The sequence below is a fragment of the Aedes albopictus genome, unplaced genomic scaffold, assembly GCF_035046485.1.
Source record: "Aedes albopictus strain Foshan unplaced genomic scaffold, AalbF5 HiC_scaffold_54, whole genome shotgun sequence".
Lineage (NCBI taxonomy): Eukaryota > Metazoa > Arthropoda > Insecta > Diptera > Culicidae > Aedes > Aedes albopictus.
The window spans coordinates 22,708-40,873 of NW_026917354.1; the positions used below are offsets into that span (position 1 = coordinate 22,708).

The window sequence follows — 18,166 nt, forward strand, 5'->3', positions numbered from 1 at the left end:
GGCAGCAGACATCATCATTCGTTTGTCCTACCGAAGTCCTACAGAAATTTTGGTAAAAAAATATGGTGTAGTTCCTGAAGGAACTACTGAAACTATGAGACAATTTCTGAAGGAATTTAGTTTTTTGAATTTTTTTCTGAAAAACAAAACACCTGGAAAACTGGAGTACCCTCGGCAAGTATTCCCAGACAACTGTTTTGAAAAATTCTTAGAGAATAGGAAGGACAAACTCCTGGAGTAACTTATGAAAGAATTCCTAAGAGAATCTCTTAAGAGATTCCGTAGAAATCACCCTGTGACCATTTCTATGTCAGTCCCTCAAAGAAAAGGTTGGAATAGATCCTATACAAGGAATTTATGAAGCAGTCGCTTGAGAAACACCTTCAGAACCTCCTAGAGGATCTTCTAGATGAATTTCTGGAGTATTTTCCAGGTAATTTCTGGAAGATTCTGTTTAATAATCCCTGGAGGAATTCGTGAAAGTTTCTCTATAGGAATACATGTAAGAATACCGGAGCGAACCTCACGAGCAGGTAACAAGAATTTCTGAAAAACAAAATGCTGGGAAATTAAGAAATCTTGAAGTATTTCCAAGAGGAATTCCTACTAGAAACTCCTGTGAAAATCTATGGAGAAATTTCAGCTGGGATAGCATTTTTCAGGACTCTCTGTGTAACATTCCGTCCTGTTCCAAAAGCTAGCGGCTTAAGCGCCACCTCCTCTAAAGAAGGACCGTTAGCTCTGCTAAGTTTTACCCGGATGAGACTGCCAACTCAGGGCAGGTTTAAGTTCCACCAGAACCGAAGTCGCACTTCAACACACCAAAACGTCGTAGCCAATAAACCAATCAGTACTTACCAACCAATCTAAAAACTATGAAAAATATGTACAAATCCCAAAAATCAAACAATAAGAAAGAAGCTTAGCAACTAATAGGAAAATACCAACCTTAAATCTAATAAAAATATTCGTGACGTAGGCAAAATGGAGTGTGTTCTAAACTAGAAGTAATTTTTATTCAGTTCAAAAAATTAACGATCACGAAGTAACAAAAAAGCGATCAATTTATCGAGGAATGATCGAGCAATATTTAGATTTTAATTTATTAAATTAAGGAAAGCCTAATTCCTAACCGTGTGTGACGTCACGTTTTAATTCTTGTTCAAATAATTGCATTTGTTTCTAGAAACTTTTCGAGCAACTAAAGGACAGATCTGACCTTTTCTTCGGAGAATCCCGCGTCGGATGTCCTCAAGTTTGCAGAAGACACGGCCAAACTCTCGACGCGGCACTGTCCTCCAACGGTTACTGCAAAGCCAAATTCACCCACCAGTGCGTCAAAGTCGTCTTGCCACGGATCCAACCAAGTGCACCACTCACCAGACTCGCGCGCAGGTGTCCTTTTCGGGGTACAGATATCCCCTAGTTCTGTGGAGTGTTTCCGTTTTGAGAGAACACGGTCGACACCACGCGACTTATTGGCGTACGAGTCGTGTCACACGCGCAGATTTATGTTGCATGCGGCTGTCGCAACAGCAAGGTGACGAGAGGTGAGCTTTCGATCCAACCAGGATGCACTGGACGAACGGATCAATCGACGTCCTCTAGGCGTACCGTCGGTTGGCGATTCAAACTACGACGCACGTAGCTCACGCAGACGCCGGACCGTAGTCACTCCGCACTAACCGCCCACGTTGACGGGCTTGATGGTCCTGCTCAACGCGGATAGTTTCACTAATTTGCTCGATTTATTTCACGTTAATCAAATAGGCTTACCTGAATTTAGGACACACTACAATATCAAAGCACAAATGGTATTTCTCTACCAACTCTTATCACACTCGACAAATTTATCTTAAAAAACTAGAAAAACATACAGAACTCATTAAAATATCTTTAAATAGGCTTAATCGACCGCGAACTTACTTCGAGTTTAGTAAAAAGTACTAAGAATTCACTTGATTTAAATTTGGAATTACACTTTCAATCTTCCAACTGATTGGTACTACGCACTCCACAATAATGATGAGCCCGACGCGAGTTAGATTGGGCAGACCCTAATCGCTGCGGCGCTAATCTCATCTATTGTCTGATTTAAGAGAGAGATTTTATTGCAATAGTCATTTCTCGTTATTCTTAAAACAATACTGCACCGATTTATTCTCTACGACGCAATTTGGTATGTTACTGCGTAATAAATTTGAATATTGGAATATTCCATCCGGTTTAATTGTTCAAACACTAGGTGTCGCATTATTGGGTGGTGTCTTCGGTAAGCTTGAAAAGTACGCAGCCTAGTTACGATATTTCGTTGCAGTCAAACTTGCTGCACCCATCTGACAGCATGACAACTGACAGCACAACAAAAAACATATCAACATGATAAACATTTTAAAGTAGGTTCACAATGTCCTTACATTCTCGCCCATCCTAACTGAATAAAAATTTTGAAATGTATTTCGAAATTTTTATACTACAACAATTACTATTTCCAAACTGAATGACAAGAACTAGCATTAATCACGATTTTCACATCTAAAACGACAAATGGTTGATTGAATGAAGAATCTGAATGATTTTTTACGGGTTGGTTGTGAATGAAACCTATTGCAGGTATGTTGTGGCTTTACTCTTAATCCGAATATCTTAATGCAATTTCCGAAACCTCAGGGATGCCTGAGAAAAAAAAATAATAATAATTACCTAGTCTACCAAATCCAATTTACCTCAGAAAAGTCTGAGAACTCTAATCATTCAAAACCGAATTTACCTCAGAAATGTCTGAGCACACAATCATCACGCGTCTTTTTTTTTTTTTCATCCAATTAACCTCAGAAATGTCTGAGACCTTCTATTCATTCAAACTACTTTTTACTTCAGATACTGTTCTGAACATTATTGCCTAAACTGTACACTAATTTCGCCACAACCATACTTTGGACCAAATGAAATGTAACGCGATGCTGTGAGTTAACTGACGTTGAGAGAGATGGCTGTCAAACGGATCTGTCAAATGAACTCGAGTGATGATTGGCCGGGCTATTGTCAAACGAAAGTGAAAGTGAAATGAAAACCAAAATAAACAGTGATTGGATGCATCGGTGATTGAAAACTATAGAATAATCGAAATTGATGGAGAAAACTACTATTTGACGCTACAATTGCAGGAAATTAATAGGCTATTGATGGAAGGAGTTGCGGGCTATTGAATGAGGTATGTATCTAGTGAAACTATGGGGAGAAAGAGTGTTTTTCTTCGAAGCAAAATGTGTCTACAAAAATGAAATTGAAAGTGAAAGTGCATCGATCCCTCATTCAACCAAATTCCAATTAGAAAATTCCTACATAACAAAGTTTTACGAAGATTAACTATGTACTTGATTACTGTTAACTAGTTTACACCTAAGAATCAACAACGGAGGAAACACTATGTGACATCTCGACGTTGGATTATTGCCGTACACCTCTAAGAGTATTTTGGTTTTCGTTGGCTTGTTTCTGTGCATCGGCGGATGCACCGTCATAGCTGGTATTACTTATGCGCGTTTGAGGAAGGATCCGTGGTAGCTATCAGGAATCCGGTTCCCATTCAAATCCTCTACTACGTAGGTGTTTGTTCCGAGCACTTCACGTACTCGAACCTTGCTAAATTTGTTTCCAAATTTGCCTACAAAGTTCTTTTGCTTGTCCGATAGATGCATTTCCTTTTTGTACACAACATCTCCTACTGCGAAGTGGTGTTTTGCATTGGCTCGTAGATTATATGGTGTGCTATACCTTTTATATGCTTTCAACAGGTTTTCTCGGACGATATTGAACAAATTGCTTGTTTCTCGTTTTAGGTCTTCTGAACTCCGGTTATCCTGGACGCGTTGCAGGAGTTCATATTCGTCTCCACTGCTCACCATATTCCGACCGAAGTTGACGAAATACGGTGTGTAACCCGTACTGTCGTGGACGTTCGTGCGAATCGCCTTCGCAATCTGGTGCACAGATTCGTCCCAGTCCCTGTGATCCTTCTTATGGTTCAGCGAGCATCGGATCGCGGTGACGATAACCCGATTAACACGTTCGGTGGGATTCGGCGCTGGATGGTACACGGAGAGGTTCCAGTGAGTAACCGCATACTTTTGTAGTAGTTTTGTGAACAATTCGCCTTTAAAGACTTGTGCATTGTCGGTTATGCATACGGCAGGTGCGCCAAATAAATTGAAAACCATGTTTTCGACGAATGCACAAACTGATTGGGCTGTTGCAGTTCGCATACATTGCACCAACACGAATTTGGAAAAGAAGTCACTGACCACCAAAATCCAAACGTTTCCTTTCCTGCTTCGCGGGTATGGTCCGAGAAAATCTAAGGAGATTAGCTCCCACGGACGTGAGCAAAGTTTTGGTTTTCCGCAACGAGGAGTCACGTTCAAATTTGGCACTTTTGATTCACGGCAAACTTCGCATCGGAAGCAAAATCTCTTCACTTCGGTTGCCATTCGTGGCCAATAGAACCGCTCACGAATTTTGGCAAGTGTCTTGACTGGTCCAAGGTGGGCTTCTTCGTGAATTTTTCGCATGATATCTGGTCGCTCGTTGAAGGGTACCACGTACTTCCATCTGAAGCTGTTATCTTCAGCAATTGACGTATTTGTGACGAATTTGTATATTTTTCCATCTTGAATGTTGAAGTCACGATACTTGTCAGGAAACTGCTCAATCATCCTCTTCAGTTGAGTGATGTAGGGATCTCCAAGGGCAACGTCGACTGTATTAACCGCTCTCGACAAGGCATCTGCTGGGATGTTTTCGCTACCTTTACGGTACTGTAACAGCAAATCATACTTGGACAGTTTCAATGCCCAGCGGGCAATTCTAGGCGATTTGCTCTCGATGGACATGTTGCGTAGAAACGTGAGGCTCATGGCATCGGTTTGTACTACGAATTGTGATCCCTCAACGAAGTGTTTGAAGTTCTCTATACTCAAGAGGACGGCGAGGCACTCTCTTTCCGTAGCGCTATAGCGTTTCTGGGTACTTGATAGCTTCTTAGAAAAGTACGCTATAGGTCGCCTTTCGCCATCGATGTTCTGCGTCAACACAGCTCCTATCGCGAGGTCCGAGCTGTCCGTTTCTATCACGAAAGTTCTCGTAAAATCCGGGTTCGCGAGTACTGGCGCTGTTACGAGTAGGGTTTTAAGTTTTGTTAGTGCATCATCAGCTTCTGCAGTCCAAGTGAACTTCTTACGATTCTTTTTTAGCAAATCGGAGATAGGACTAGTAACTTCTGAATAATTGGGTATGAATTTTTGGTAAAATCCAGCCAATCCGAGGAGTCTTCTTATGTCCTTTATCGTCTTGGGTACGGGGTACTCTAGGACAGGCTGTATCTTGCTAATGTCCATGGACAAGCCGTCTTCTGAGAGGACGTACCCCAAATACCGGATCTTCGTCTGACAAAATTTACTTTTCTGCAAATTTATCGTGAGACCCGCGTTACGAAGTCTCCGAGCTACTTCTCTAATCAGTTCGATATGTTCCTCCAAGCTATTAGAAACGATGATGATGTCATCGAGGTATACATAAACCCTCGGCTCCAAATCGTGACCCAAAACTCGAGCCATAAGGCGAGCCATGGTTGCCGGAGCGTTGGACAAACCAAACGGCATTACTGTAAACCGATAAAGGCTCTTAGCCGTTCGAAATGCGGTCATGTTCTTTGAAGATTCATCCAAGGCCACTTGATAATACGATTCGCTAAGATCTATTACCGTGAAATATTTGGATTTCGGTATTCTCTGCAGTATGGACATCATATTCGGGAACGGGAACTCATCCCGTTTGGTGAACTGGTTCAACCTTCGTGAGTCAAGGCATATGCGCCATTTCCCATTGGCTTTTTTGATGGGTAGTAATGGGTTCAGGAAATCAACGGCTTGAGGACATTCTTCAATGACGCCTAACTTCTTCATTCTCTCAACCTCTGCATCGATTACGCTTTCAACTGACGGGGACCAACGATAGGAAGGAAATTTCTTTGGTTTTGCTCCTGGAACAAGGTCGATTTGGTGTTTTAATAGAGCTGTTCTCCCTAATTGTCCTTCCTTTGTCGCAGGGAGAGTCTGGACAGCATCAAAGAGCATTTGCCGTTCCGCCTCACTCAGAGGGTGTTCCGTTTGCAAATCTTCGGCATGGTGCATGTGCGATTCTGGAATTTCCACCGTGGGCATTTCCAAACTTGGATCCAACTCAATTTTAGGCGTTTCGTTTACTTCGCAAGGAAGTAATTCGAAGCAAATCGTCTCGTTGTTATTCCCAAAATAGTCTTCCACGAAGCCAACGTCTAGTTGATTTATTTCAGGCAAAACGGTTTCTGAAGAGCTGTTGGACACTGATTCGTTCTTAGAGGCGGTCAAACGGAAACCAAACTTATTAAGAAAGTCCATTCCCAATATGAGCTTCTTGGTAATTTCTGGAACGATGATTGTTGGAAGAACATGGGTGACATTCCCGAATGAAAATGGGACGTTGACGTATCCGTGACAGTGGTATCCAGTTCCATCAGCGGTTTTAACTTGGAGAGGCACTGGATGAATTTGGAGTCCTAGCTTTTCGATTAAGTCTAAGGCGCTGATGATTGAAATACTGGCTCCAGTATCGGCTAATCCTTCGATTTCTTCTGACAATATTCTGACCTTCAAATGCGGGCATCGGGAAACGGAAGTGTTGATTTGAAAAACTCGTTCAAAGTAGGAAAATACAGCGTTGGGAATCTTCACATCACTCGTAGGAGGACAATGATTCCCAGAATCGTCCTCAACTACTCGTTTTTTGGCTCTTCGTCTTCGTAACGAAGGTTATGCTGGTTTGGACACTTGAACGCCGTTGTGTCCATCATTCCGCAAATATGACAGAAGATTCTCTTCCGTTTATCACAATCGCGCCATAGATGACCCGCCGTATTGCAGTTCCAGCAAGTCATTTCCGATGGTTTTTGCTCATTGGAAGACTTGGTTTCCGAAGCTGTCTTCCCTGGTGCTCTATTTCGGTTTTGCATCATCTTGGAACGCAGCGCATAAACTTCGGCTTCTGAAGCATCCAAATAATCCTCGTTTCCCTCATCTTCCAACGCGACATGGTGTACAGACTTTGACTGGTTGTAAACCTGATACAAATTACTCTCAAGCGCGTCAAATTTGTAGCACATCTGGGCCAAATGGTCTATCGACTGAATTGGCTCCAACGCTAGACGCCGCTTGTACGAGAGTTTCATGTTCTCAACTATCATCTCAAATTTCTCGGCTTCTGACATTTTCCGGATCATACGTTGAGCTAACATCTCCATATCGGCTAAGAAAGCACTGAAGAGCTCGTTCGGGCGCTGCTTACGATTGCGCATCTCTTCGCGTATCAGCCTGTCTCTGTTAGGATTGTCGTATCTCATTTTGAGATAGACTTCCAGCGTTTCCCACGAATTGAACTTCTCCTCGTATGTCGTGTACCAAACATAAGCGTTGTCCTTAAACAAAAGATGGGCGTGCATACGGAGCTCCTGCTTGCTGATATCGTACGATCGGCATAGAATGTCGATCTGCCTTAAAAAGTCGGTAACGGGAACGGTATTCGTATCTCCGGTGAATTTTGGCCACTTCTCGATGATCGCACACTGTTGATGGGGTTGTCTTCTTGGCGGTAGATTTCCACGATAGCCATCGACATCAGGTTGGTATCTTGGTATCCCAGGTGATGCTACGGCCGGTCTAGGATTAAGAATGTTTCCCAACTGAACTGGAACAAATCGATCTCCTTCAGCTGCAAAAGTTCGATGCAGATTCGCGGTATTTTGTCTCGGTGTACTCCGAGCATCCGGACGAGATCCACTTAGTTGAAGAGGCGGGCTCGGTTCACGCAAATTCATCAACTGCGGTGGAATTATTTGGTTTGGTAGACTGTTCTGCACCTCCTGGTCCGCGAAACGCACTTGCGCGACTTCATCTGCCAAGTTGTTCATCAAATTGTCTTGTCCAATAGAATATCTTGTTCCTTGCTGGGTTATCTGCTCCACACATCTCTTCACATAAGCCTCGATCTGTGAACAATGCACGTACTCATTCATGTTTATGTTTTCAGCCGCTATCCTCGGTGTCTGACGCACCTCATCGCCTCCTTGAGGACGCTGATCACTCCTCGGCTGCGACAGAACTTCCTGCGGTTGGCGTCTGAATTGCTGATGATTCTCGATGATCTCTTGGGCTGGATACGAATTAGGAATGCTGCGTACAGGGCCTTGTGGATTTTGTAGATTGAAATTAACCGACGAAACCATCTGCGGTGGCGACTGTACAAAGTCCGGAGCGGATGGTCTAGCAGCACGAGGAATCGCTCCTGTGTACTGCGGCTGGGAACCTCCGGTACGCCACAAATGGAATGCACCTCCTTCTGGTCTAGGATGCACCACTGCTGGTTCGGGATTGTTCAGTGCCGGCTGACGATTTACTGAAACGGATCCGATATCACCGCCCACTGCACCTTCCAAATTTATCGAGCCTGTGGAATTCGGCCGACCGGGATTCATCAACGAGCCACTTCTAACCTGTTCACCATCTCCTGGACGTATGGCATCCGGTGGCTGCATGATAAACCGCGGCGAGTTCGCTGCCGGTAAGTCCCTGATTTCGTCCTGCGGTACTGGAGTCTCCATCATACGGAAGTCCACCTGGAAGTACCTTCTGGCCAAATCATCGACCAACTCCAACAAACGTCGACGATTCTCGAGCTCTACTGGATTATGCGGGACGTAACGACGAACTCTCTGATGGTAATGGACCAATCTCGACAGCATACCTCTGCTCGATTCATCAATCATAATCCTTTCGATTTCTTGCAGCTTGTACGGTACTATCTCGAGATCCGCCTGCATCATGTGATCGGCAACGACCAGCGTTCTCGACGAATTCGGACCACGGAGAAGGTTCCTCAATTCCCTTCGACGCGTCTCCTGGCCGCCTACAAGAGGACATGCGCGAATTGCCAGCTCATAGTCCAGCTCTTCGTTATCGAGGTCATCGGCATAGATTCGGTACCACTCCATTATGAAAATTTACTTTTTATCACTATCAAACTCAGTTAGGTTCATATTATTCCTGTTCCAACCACAAAACCAATCACAAACTCTTTGACAACCGCGAAATTGACAGCAGAAACAAAACAATTCAACTTTATTACAGCACTATTTGGAAATTGTTTGTGAGTTCAAGCAAATTTGCTCAAAACTTAGCAAAAGTAGAGGAAAAATAATTCAAATTCAACTTATTCAACTAATTATTCAAATTTTAAACTAATTTCGAATTCAATTCTTAGATCTAACCAAAACCAACCAAATTCAATAAACCTAACCAAATTTCTTAACTTCTAGATTCCAAACAGACTGATTATTCAATCAACCAATTCGAAAAATACCTATCACACTTCAAATATTGGCAAATTCTAATCAACTTCGGGCCCCACGTTGGGCGCCAAAATGTAACATTCCGTCCTGTTCCAAAAGCTAGCGGCTTAAGCGCCACCTCCTCTAAAGAAGGACCGTTAGCTCTGCTAAGTTTTACCCGGATGAGACTGCCAACTCAGGGCAGGTTTAAGTTCCACCAGAACCGAAGTCGCACTTCAACACACCAAAACGTCGTAGCCAATAAACCAATCAGTACTTACCAACCAATCTAAAAACTATGAAAAATATGTACAAATCCCAAAAATCAAACAATAAGAAAGAAGCTTAGCAACTAATAGGAAAATACCAACCTTAAATCTAATAAAAATATTCGTGACGTAGGCAAAATGGAGTGTGTTCTAAACTAGAAGTAATTTTTATTCAGTTCAAAAAATTAACGATCACGAAGTAACAAAAAAGCGATCAATTTATCGAGGAATGATCGAGCAATATTTAGATTTTAATTTATTAAATTAAGGAAAGCCTAATTCCTAACCGTGTGTGACGTCACGTTTTAATTCTTGTTCAAATAATTGCATTTGTTTCTAGAAACTTTTCGAGCAACTAAAGGACAGATCTGACCTTTTCTTCGGAGAATCCCGCGTCGGATGTCCTCAAGTTTGCAGAAGACACGGCCAAACTCTCGACGCGGCACTGTCCTCCAACGGTTACTGCAAAGCCAAATTCACCCACCAGTGCGTCAAAGTCGTCTTGCCACGGATCCAACCAAGTGCACCACTCACCAGACTCGCGCGCAGGTGTCCTTTTCGGGGTACAGATATCCCCTAGTTCTGTGGAGTGTTTCCGTTTTGAGAGAACACGGTCGACACCACGCGACTTATTGGCGTACGAGTCGTGTCACACGCGCAGATTTATGTTGCATGCGGCTGTCGCAACAGCAAGGTGACGAGAGGTGAGCTTTCGATCCAACCAGGATGCACTGGACGAACGGATCAATCGACGTCCTCTAGGCGTACCGTCGGTTGGCGATTCAAACTACGACGCACGTAGCTCACGCAGACGCCGGACCGTAGTCACTCCGCACTAACCGCCCACGTTGACGGGCTTGATGGTCCTGCTCAACGCGGATAGTTTCACTAATTTGCTCGATTTATTTCACGTTAATCAAATAGGCTTACCTGAATTTAGGACACACTACAATATCAAAGCACAAATGGTATTTCTCTACCAACTCTTATCACACTCGACAAATTTATCTTAAAAAACTAGAAAAACATACAGAACTCATTAAAATATCTTTAAATAGGCTTAATCGACCGCGAACTTACTTCGAGTTTAGTAAAAAGTACTAAGAATTCACTTGATTTAAATTTGGAATTACACTTTCAATCTTCCAACTGATTGGTACTACGCACTCCACAATAATGATGAGCCCGACGCGAGTTAGATTGGGCAGACCCTAATCGCTGCGGCGCTAATCTCATCTATTGTCTGATTTAAGAGAGAGATTTTATTGCAATAGTCATTTCTCGTTATTCTTAAAACAATACTGCACCGATTTATTCTCTACGACGCAATTTGGTATGTTACTGCGTAATAAATTTGAATATTGGAATATTCCATCCGGTTTAATTGTTCAAACACTAGGTGTCGCATTATTGGGTGGTGTCTTCGGTAAGCTTGAAAAGTACGCAGCCTAGTTACGATATTTCGTTGCAGTCAAACTTGCTGCACCCATCTGACAGCATGACAACTGACAGCACAACAAAAAACATATCAACATGATAAACATTTTAAAGTAGGTTCACAATGTCCTTACATCTGGAGGAATACTTATAGGAATATTTTGTGGAACCTCTGGAGATTTCCTGGGGGAATTTCTGACACTTTTCCTGGGGGTGTTCGTTTAGAAATTTTTGTAGGAGTACATGTACGAATGTCTGAGGCAATCCTCAAAGAAATTTCTCGAAAAATTCTTTTGGGAATCCCAAAAGAAATTCTTGATGAAATCTTCTGAGAAATTTCTTGAGCGACTTCTTAAGAAATCCAGGAAAATTTCTTGAGAAATTTCCAAAAAAAAACACTGGTTTACAAATTCAGGCGCTCAACACGTGTGGGCTGTTCTAAAGTTCTCACGTTTCGAAATCTGACTTTCCGATCACTCGTCCATTATTCGTTGGCTACAATACACTGGTGATTGGGTGGATGATTGTATGATTCCGTGTAGGATCCAAATGATAGCCTGAAAAGGTTGTTAAGCACGTTGTATCATATTTTTCTATTAGGGTGGTATGTCGTCGTTGAAGTCGATCCTCGAGCGCATTTGTTCGTCTGAGAAATGGCGATTGATCCGAGAGATCCGGGTGGATTACATTGAGTCAGTGACAATTCCCTAACCTCAAAACCAGTGGCGTCTCGTAACCTCACTTTTTACCTATTCTAAGATCCAGAAATTAGTAATTCCTGTGAACTTACGAATAATAACAAAACGAAAACAATCGAAATCATTATTTTTAACCATCCTACACCTATTACAAGCTCATTTGTTTATAAAATGTCAAAATAAGTACTCATAGAACAGGTAGATTTGAGGTTGGGGAATCGCCACTGCTCAAAACTACACACAAACGAGTGCTCGGCAAACAACATTGGTACTGAGATATCAGCAACTTTGACAGTTCATTTCTGGGCTTCGGCATCTATTTTGGTGAAAATCAGCTAATAAACGTCATTTGACTGAGATGAGACTTATGGCTTAACGCTGGCATGAACAAAGCACAAATACCTACGAAAAAAGTCAAAACAAGCACCGGAATAATGAACACTAGGTTTCTCAGACGATGACGAAAACTATTGCCGAATGCCCGTGCGACGGTTTCGGCTTTGCGGTTGCCAAGCAGCCGCCGAGGTATTCATTGATGAGCTCGTTCCATATTATTTGCTAACAAAATTAAAATGAATGAATGAATGTATGAAAAGAGTTTCCGGAACAAAGCGGAGAATCTTACTATAATAGAAATGAAAAATAGTCAAAAAAAAATTGGAAGTGTCTTTTTATTTCACTATTATTTTTTATTATGTTTTGCATTATTTTGATTAAACTTTGAATTATTCGTTACGTATCAGTCATAATCCTAAAATCAAATAGAGGTAGTATGAGTCAGAATCACTGTTACTTTTCAGCTGTCCCCACTGACAAACTCGCTTTTCCGGGACAGCTCACCTCCACAGCTGTCCCGGAAAGGCGATCTCGTTTTGTAAGTAGAAACGGTAGTCACACTAACATTTCTTCCCTTTGCCAATGAAAGCAAGGACGTGAAATACGCAGCTTTCGACTTGATAAAATTTGGGATTTTTGACGAATGTCGCCAATAAATAATCATGTTGCATGATTTATGCTTCGTGGAAAGTACGATCAAAACGCTATGCCCTAGTAAATCAACGATATTTCTATTATGAAAAAAACCTGAACTGATCGGGATCGAACCCGTCAACATTTGTATGGTCTTGATGAATTCGTTTACCGCTTCGGCTATATGGCCCATGTTTACACCCTAACCACACGTCCACACCTAAATCAGGGTATCTACTACCTGGAAAAACCTGGAAAACCGGGAATCTTCTGAGGATTTTATTTAACAGGGAAAACTCTGGAATATCGTGAATGTTCTTTCTAGAATTTCCTTGGAAATATCTCTTGAATACCTCCCAGAGTTTTTTCAACATTCTTTCCATATTTTTTCACGCCATTTGTCTTGGTATTCCTTTTTGAATTACGTCTGCGGATCTTCCGGATTTTTACCAGCATTTTTACATGATTCGAACATTTGTTTCTGGGATTCTTCCTTGAGAATCTTTCAGGATTCCGGAATTACGACCGATTTCTTCTGGATTCTTTACGGGGATCATACAAAATTTTTTTAGAGGTTTTCCCAGTATTGCTCCCACAGTTCCCGTAAATTTCTACAAGGATTTATTCCGATATCTTCACAAGAGTTTCTTTCAGATACCGTAGATGTTGTCGCGGAATGTCTGTTCTCGGGATTCTTCTTGAAGGAGTTATTCCCCTGGGATTTCTACTAAAGCTCCTCCAAGGGCTTTAAGGCGAAACTGGAAGCATTTCCTCACTTTTTGGTTTTTGATTTTTTATTAAATAACGAAGCAATATTTTCAAAATCGGTTTTCGTGCACATGTAGAGTATGGATCAAGGTATCTCCTGATTTTTTTTTGTAGTGGAAAATGTTTTTCGTTTTTGCAGAAACCATTTTTGAACAAAATTCCACAAAAAAATGGTTTCTGCAAAAATGGAAAATATTTTCCACCTCAAAAAAATTCAGATTGATTGATTGATTTGTCTTTATTAGAGAGACTTTCAGCCCTTGGCTGGTTCGTCTCTAAAAAAAAAATTCAGAAGAAACCTTGTTCCATACTCTACATGTGCACGAAAACCGATTTTGAGAATATTGCTTCGTTATTTAATAAAAAATCGAAAACCGAAAAAATGAGAAAATGCTTCCAGTTTCGCCTTAAGCAGCTTTTTCACTAGTTTTCTGCAAGAATTCCTTCCGGGATTTCTTCCGAAGTTTCTCCTGTGATTTCTTCAAGAAATTTCCGATAGCTTTCTTCTAGTATCTTTCCTTTGATTTCTAAAGTAGTTTTTGCTGATATGTTTCCCAAAGGCTCTCGCGGGATTTCTTTTGAAGTTTCACCTGAGATTTCTATCGGAGTTTCTCCTGCGACTTCTTCAAGAAGATCCTTCCTGTGTTGATCCTGGGATGGCTCTCAGAGTTTTTCAGAATTTATCCTGAACTTTCTCCTAGGATATTTTGGAGAGTTCTGACATTTCTGCAAGAGCTATTTCTGGTATTTCCCATGGAATTCGTCTCGTGATTTTTTGGATATTTTTCAAGGCTTTCCCTTGCAGTTGATTATATTTTTTTTGCAGTGATCCTTAGATTATTATTTAACACATTTTCTCGGGATTATTCACAGAGCATTAATTATCCCTAGATTCTGGATGCTCCTTTTCGAGATTTCTTGAATAATTGCTCCCGGAGTTCGTGTAAAGAGATTTCCTCGGAATGTCTCCTGGGATAACTTACGAGATTCTTTGTAAATATTCGCGAATAAATATAAATAAGGTATTCCGGTAAATTTTGCAAAAAATCCGCAAAGATAAATCTCGAGAGGATCTTTAAAAGATTGAAACTGGGACTTCTCGGAAAAAAGTTCTGGGATTAATACCAGGAGGAAAGATAAAGAAATTTCAGGATGAACTCTGAAAATCTCCAAAAAATCCCGGGAAATGCGAAATCTTGCAAAGAAATCCACGAGAAATATCTTAAACCTGTCTCTGGAAGAACTTCTGCAAAAAACCCGAGAAAAACTGTTGGAAAGCTATATCGAAACAACTAAGAGAAATTCATGGTAGAACTTTGGAAAAAAATGGGAAAGTTCTGCTCCGGCAGGAATCCATTGAGAAACTCTGCAAGAAAGTTCTGGGTACATACTCTAGTAGAAACCTCGGGAAAAAACTAAAAAAAACCTGAAAAAAATCTCGGTAGAAACTATTTTTGGAAGCTTAAAACCTCTGAATATCCATGCGCTTGGATTATATCTGCCAGGAAGCTTTGATTTTAAGCATGTGTCCGATGTGCTTTGCAGTAATGGTTGGAATAGCTGAATGTATAAGCAATGGCAAATGAGAGTTCTTTCTTCGAAAGGGAAGTAAAGTGTGGGTCCCGAGATGAACTAGGGCTTAAAATCTCGTAAATACAGATAAAAAAAAACACTTCTGTAAAAATCAGATTTTCACTATACTATACACCATATTACACCACCAGCACAGAGTACAAACATGTTAGATCATATTCAAAACTGTCTATGGATTTTAACGGACATATACAGGAGATGGCCAAAATGTTTGGGATAGGCAACTTTTTTTCTCTCAGAAAAAGGTTCTACAAGCTGTAATTTTTCAAAGAATGCATAAAAAATCTCAATTTTTGACTGTTTGTCAACCTATTATATGTGCATCATTGGTACAAATTTGGGTTCGATTGGTTAATCTTTCGCGAAGTTAGAACCGTTCTGGTATAATACTATTTTTAGACAACTAATTTTTGAACTGTCATATCTCGGAAACCAGTGAACCGAATTGAATGATTTTTTTTAACAATAAATTGATACTTGATGCGACGTTATAAAATGTAAAACTTTCTCTCGACAAATAAAGTTAAAACGGTTGGACATTTTTACCCATATAGAGGTGAACCAGTCAAATCTACAATACCACACAAAAATTACTAAATGCGTTCTACCTTTAATCCAAATAAGCTCTAATATATCTTATTAGAGATAACTTGAGAGCAAACAGAAAATCTTTGGATATCATATTTAAAATTCAATGACATTGATTTAAAAAAAAAAATACATTTTTTAGAGAAAGATCCAAAAAGTGTCAACCGTTGATGACTTTTTTAAACGTTCAAAAAATACCTATGTTTTGATAACTTGTGAAGCATCAATATATTGTTAATACACGTTCAAAATTTTATTCAATTCGGCTCTCTGGTTTCCGAGACATGATATTTAGCATTAGCATTAGCATTAAGCAAGTCGCACACATTCTTAGGTGGTACAGCCCTGGATCGCTGTTATGAGGGTCGCATCCTTCCTGTCCGTTACCAAAGCACAAAGATTTGGAACTAATCTCTGACTCTTATGTCGTTTTCGTTTTTGCGGTGGTGCTACACCGGTGTAGCATTTTTGCACCGAAAGTGTTCGTTTTTGATTTTCGTGCTACACCGGTGCAGCGCTTTTTCTGCACCGCGCATGATAGTGTAGCACTCAAAAAATCGGGAGTGTAGCAGGTGCACACCATGTCCACCAATCAGCGTTTGCAAAGTTGTCAATATTTTGGTGTTTATACACGCACACCAATGCAACTGCATCGAAAATGTTCGTTTATTCAGCGAAAAGTGTAGCACGAAGCGGTGTAGCACCGCCGCAAAAACGAAAACGACATTAGACAAGATTGACGCAATCCTCCAACGGTCGAGTGCTGTCCTGGCCACGTCCTTGCGACAGCTGAGGGATGGGAAAGAAAGATTAGTTAGACACCTTAGTACATAGAGACTTGTACATTTTTTCAGGCCTAGGCGTCACGGGAGTTTGGATGTTAGTGGAAGGGTAAAGTTCAAAGGAAACTCTGGTTTCCGAAATATGACAGTTCAAAAATTAGTTGTTTCAAAATTTGTGTTTTACGAGAACGGTTCTAACTTTGGGAAAGTTGAACCAACGGAGCTGAAATTTGTACCAATGATGCACATAGGGGAAATTACCTATTCTCGGCCGTTTTGTTCTCTTCGTCTTTGGGGGTTTTTCGAAACCTATTGAACTCAGAGTTGGTCCCAAATCCTTCCCAAATAAGCTGAATTATATGGCAAAGTTTCAGGCAATTTGGCCGACAAAAACCCCCCATGACGAAGAGAACAAACCTGCCGATAATACCCATTGTCACCCTATAATAGATTGACAAACAATCAAAATTTAAGAATTTTTCGTGCACTCTATGCAACGTTACGGCATATTGAACTTTTCTCTGGGAGAAAAAAAAGTTGCCTATCCCAAACATTTTGACCACCCCTGTAGTCTGTGGAATTACTTAATGAACTATTGAATGTTTTTCTTGATTTTTAAAACTATTTGGATGTAATTGTAGATGAAAATGCCAAAGCAATTTCTTGCAATTAACTCAAAAGCAATTTTGGGAAATTTATAAATATTCCATAACCGATTTTTGTAATATATTCAAAAAAGTTTGTTTTAATTCTTGAAAGAATTCAGCCATTCGGTGGAATCTTTTGAATAATAAGTCTTACGCATTTAAATTTTACTTAAGAGCTTGTCAGCTCTTTAATAGCACTATATCAGCACGCAACGTGGGTAAGACAAGTGGTTATTTGGCAGATCTCAAAATTGTCTACAATAAGAAAGGTCATGATCGCACCTCGTTTCTGTTGCTTATTGTGTATTATTACACTGCTGGATGCCTTAAGATATTTCTGCAAGATAGCCACCAAGCGGCAAAACTCGAAAGCTTAAGATTAATGCATACATTTGGCCAAGTTTTCCCATATAAGCTTTGAGCTCGTTCAGCGCCCCTTTAGACTCAATCGATTTCGTTTCAATTTTCCAAAACAACTGATTCAAAAGGTTAGGCTTGGCATTTTTCGAACTTTATGTTTTTCATATAAGTTTGAGCTACTCTACCCTATAGAGATTGTCCTAGAAATTCTTGCTGGACATTCTCCTGGAATTCATGCTAGAATTTCTTAAGCAATTTTTTCTGAGATACCTCCAGGACTTGCCCCAGAAATTCCCCAGAACTTTTCTCAGGAATTCCTTCGTGGATTTTGCCAAGTATTTCATCTGGAATCTTAAAACTGATTTGTTCAGAGATGTCTAGGAATTCCCCTAGTATATTTTCTATAGATTACTCCAGAGATTTATCCAGGAATTACTGTAGCGATGCTTCTAGGGGTTCGGTAGAAGATCTTAACGGATTTGAAAATTCCTCTGAAGGTTTCTACAGAAATTACTTATGGGATTCCTTCAGGGGGAGGGTCTCGTTCTGTACATAATTCCTCCAGAGTGTCTACTATCTGGAAACCAGGTTAAAATACACATAAATAAAAACTTTAACAAAATACACTGTGGATTGT

General features: G+C 40.7%; 2 protein-coding genes across 6 annotated transcripts in view; one reads left to right on the forward strand and one right to left on the reverse strand.

Moving 5' to 3' along the window:
• The window catches only part of LOC109403208 (protein tramtrack, beta isoform), a 74,371-nt gene that overhangs the window by 18,353 nt on the left and 37,852 nt on the right, over window positions 1-18,166 (forward strand). The gene's annotated exons all lie outside the window — the stretch shown is intronic.
• LOC134284692 (uncharacterized) lies at window positions 5,845-11,260 on the reverse strand. Its single transcript, XM_062843788.1, has 3 exons — window positions 10,768-11,260; window positions 10,618-10,704; window positions 5,845-10,553 (listed from the first exon to the last, which is right to left on the reverse strand). Exon 3 carries the CDS (start codon window positions 9,080-9,082, stop codon window positions 6,812-6,814), a length of 2,271 nt encoding a protein of 756 aa, XP_062699772.1. The 5' UTR covers window positions 9,083-10,553; window positions 10,618-10,704; window positions 10,768-11,260; the 3' UTR covers window positions 5,845-6,811.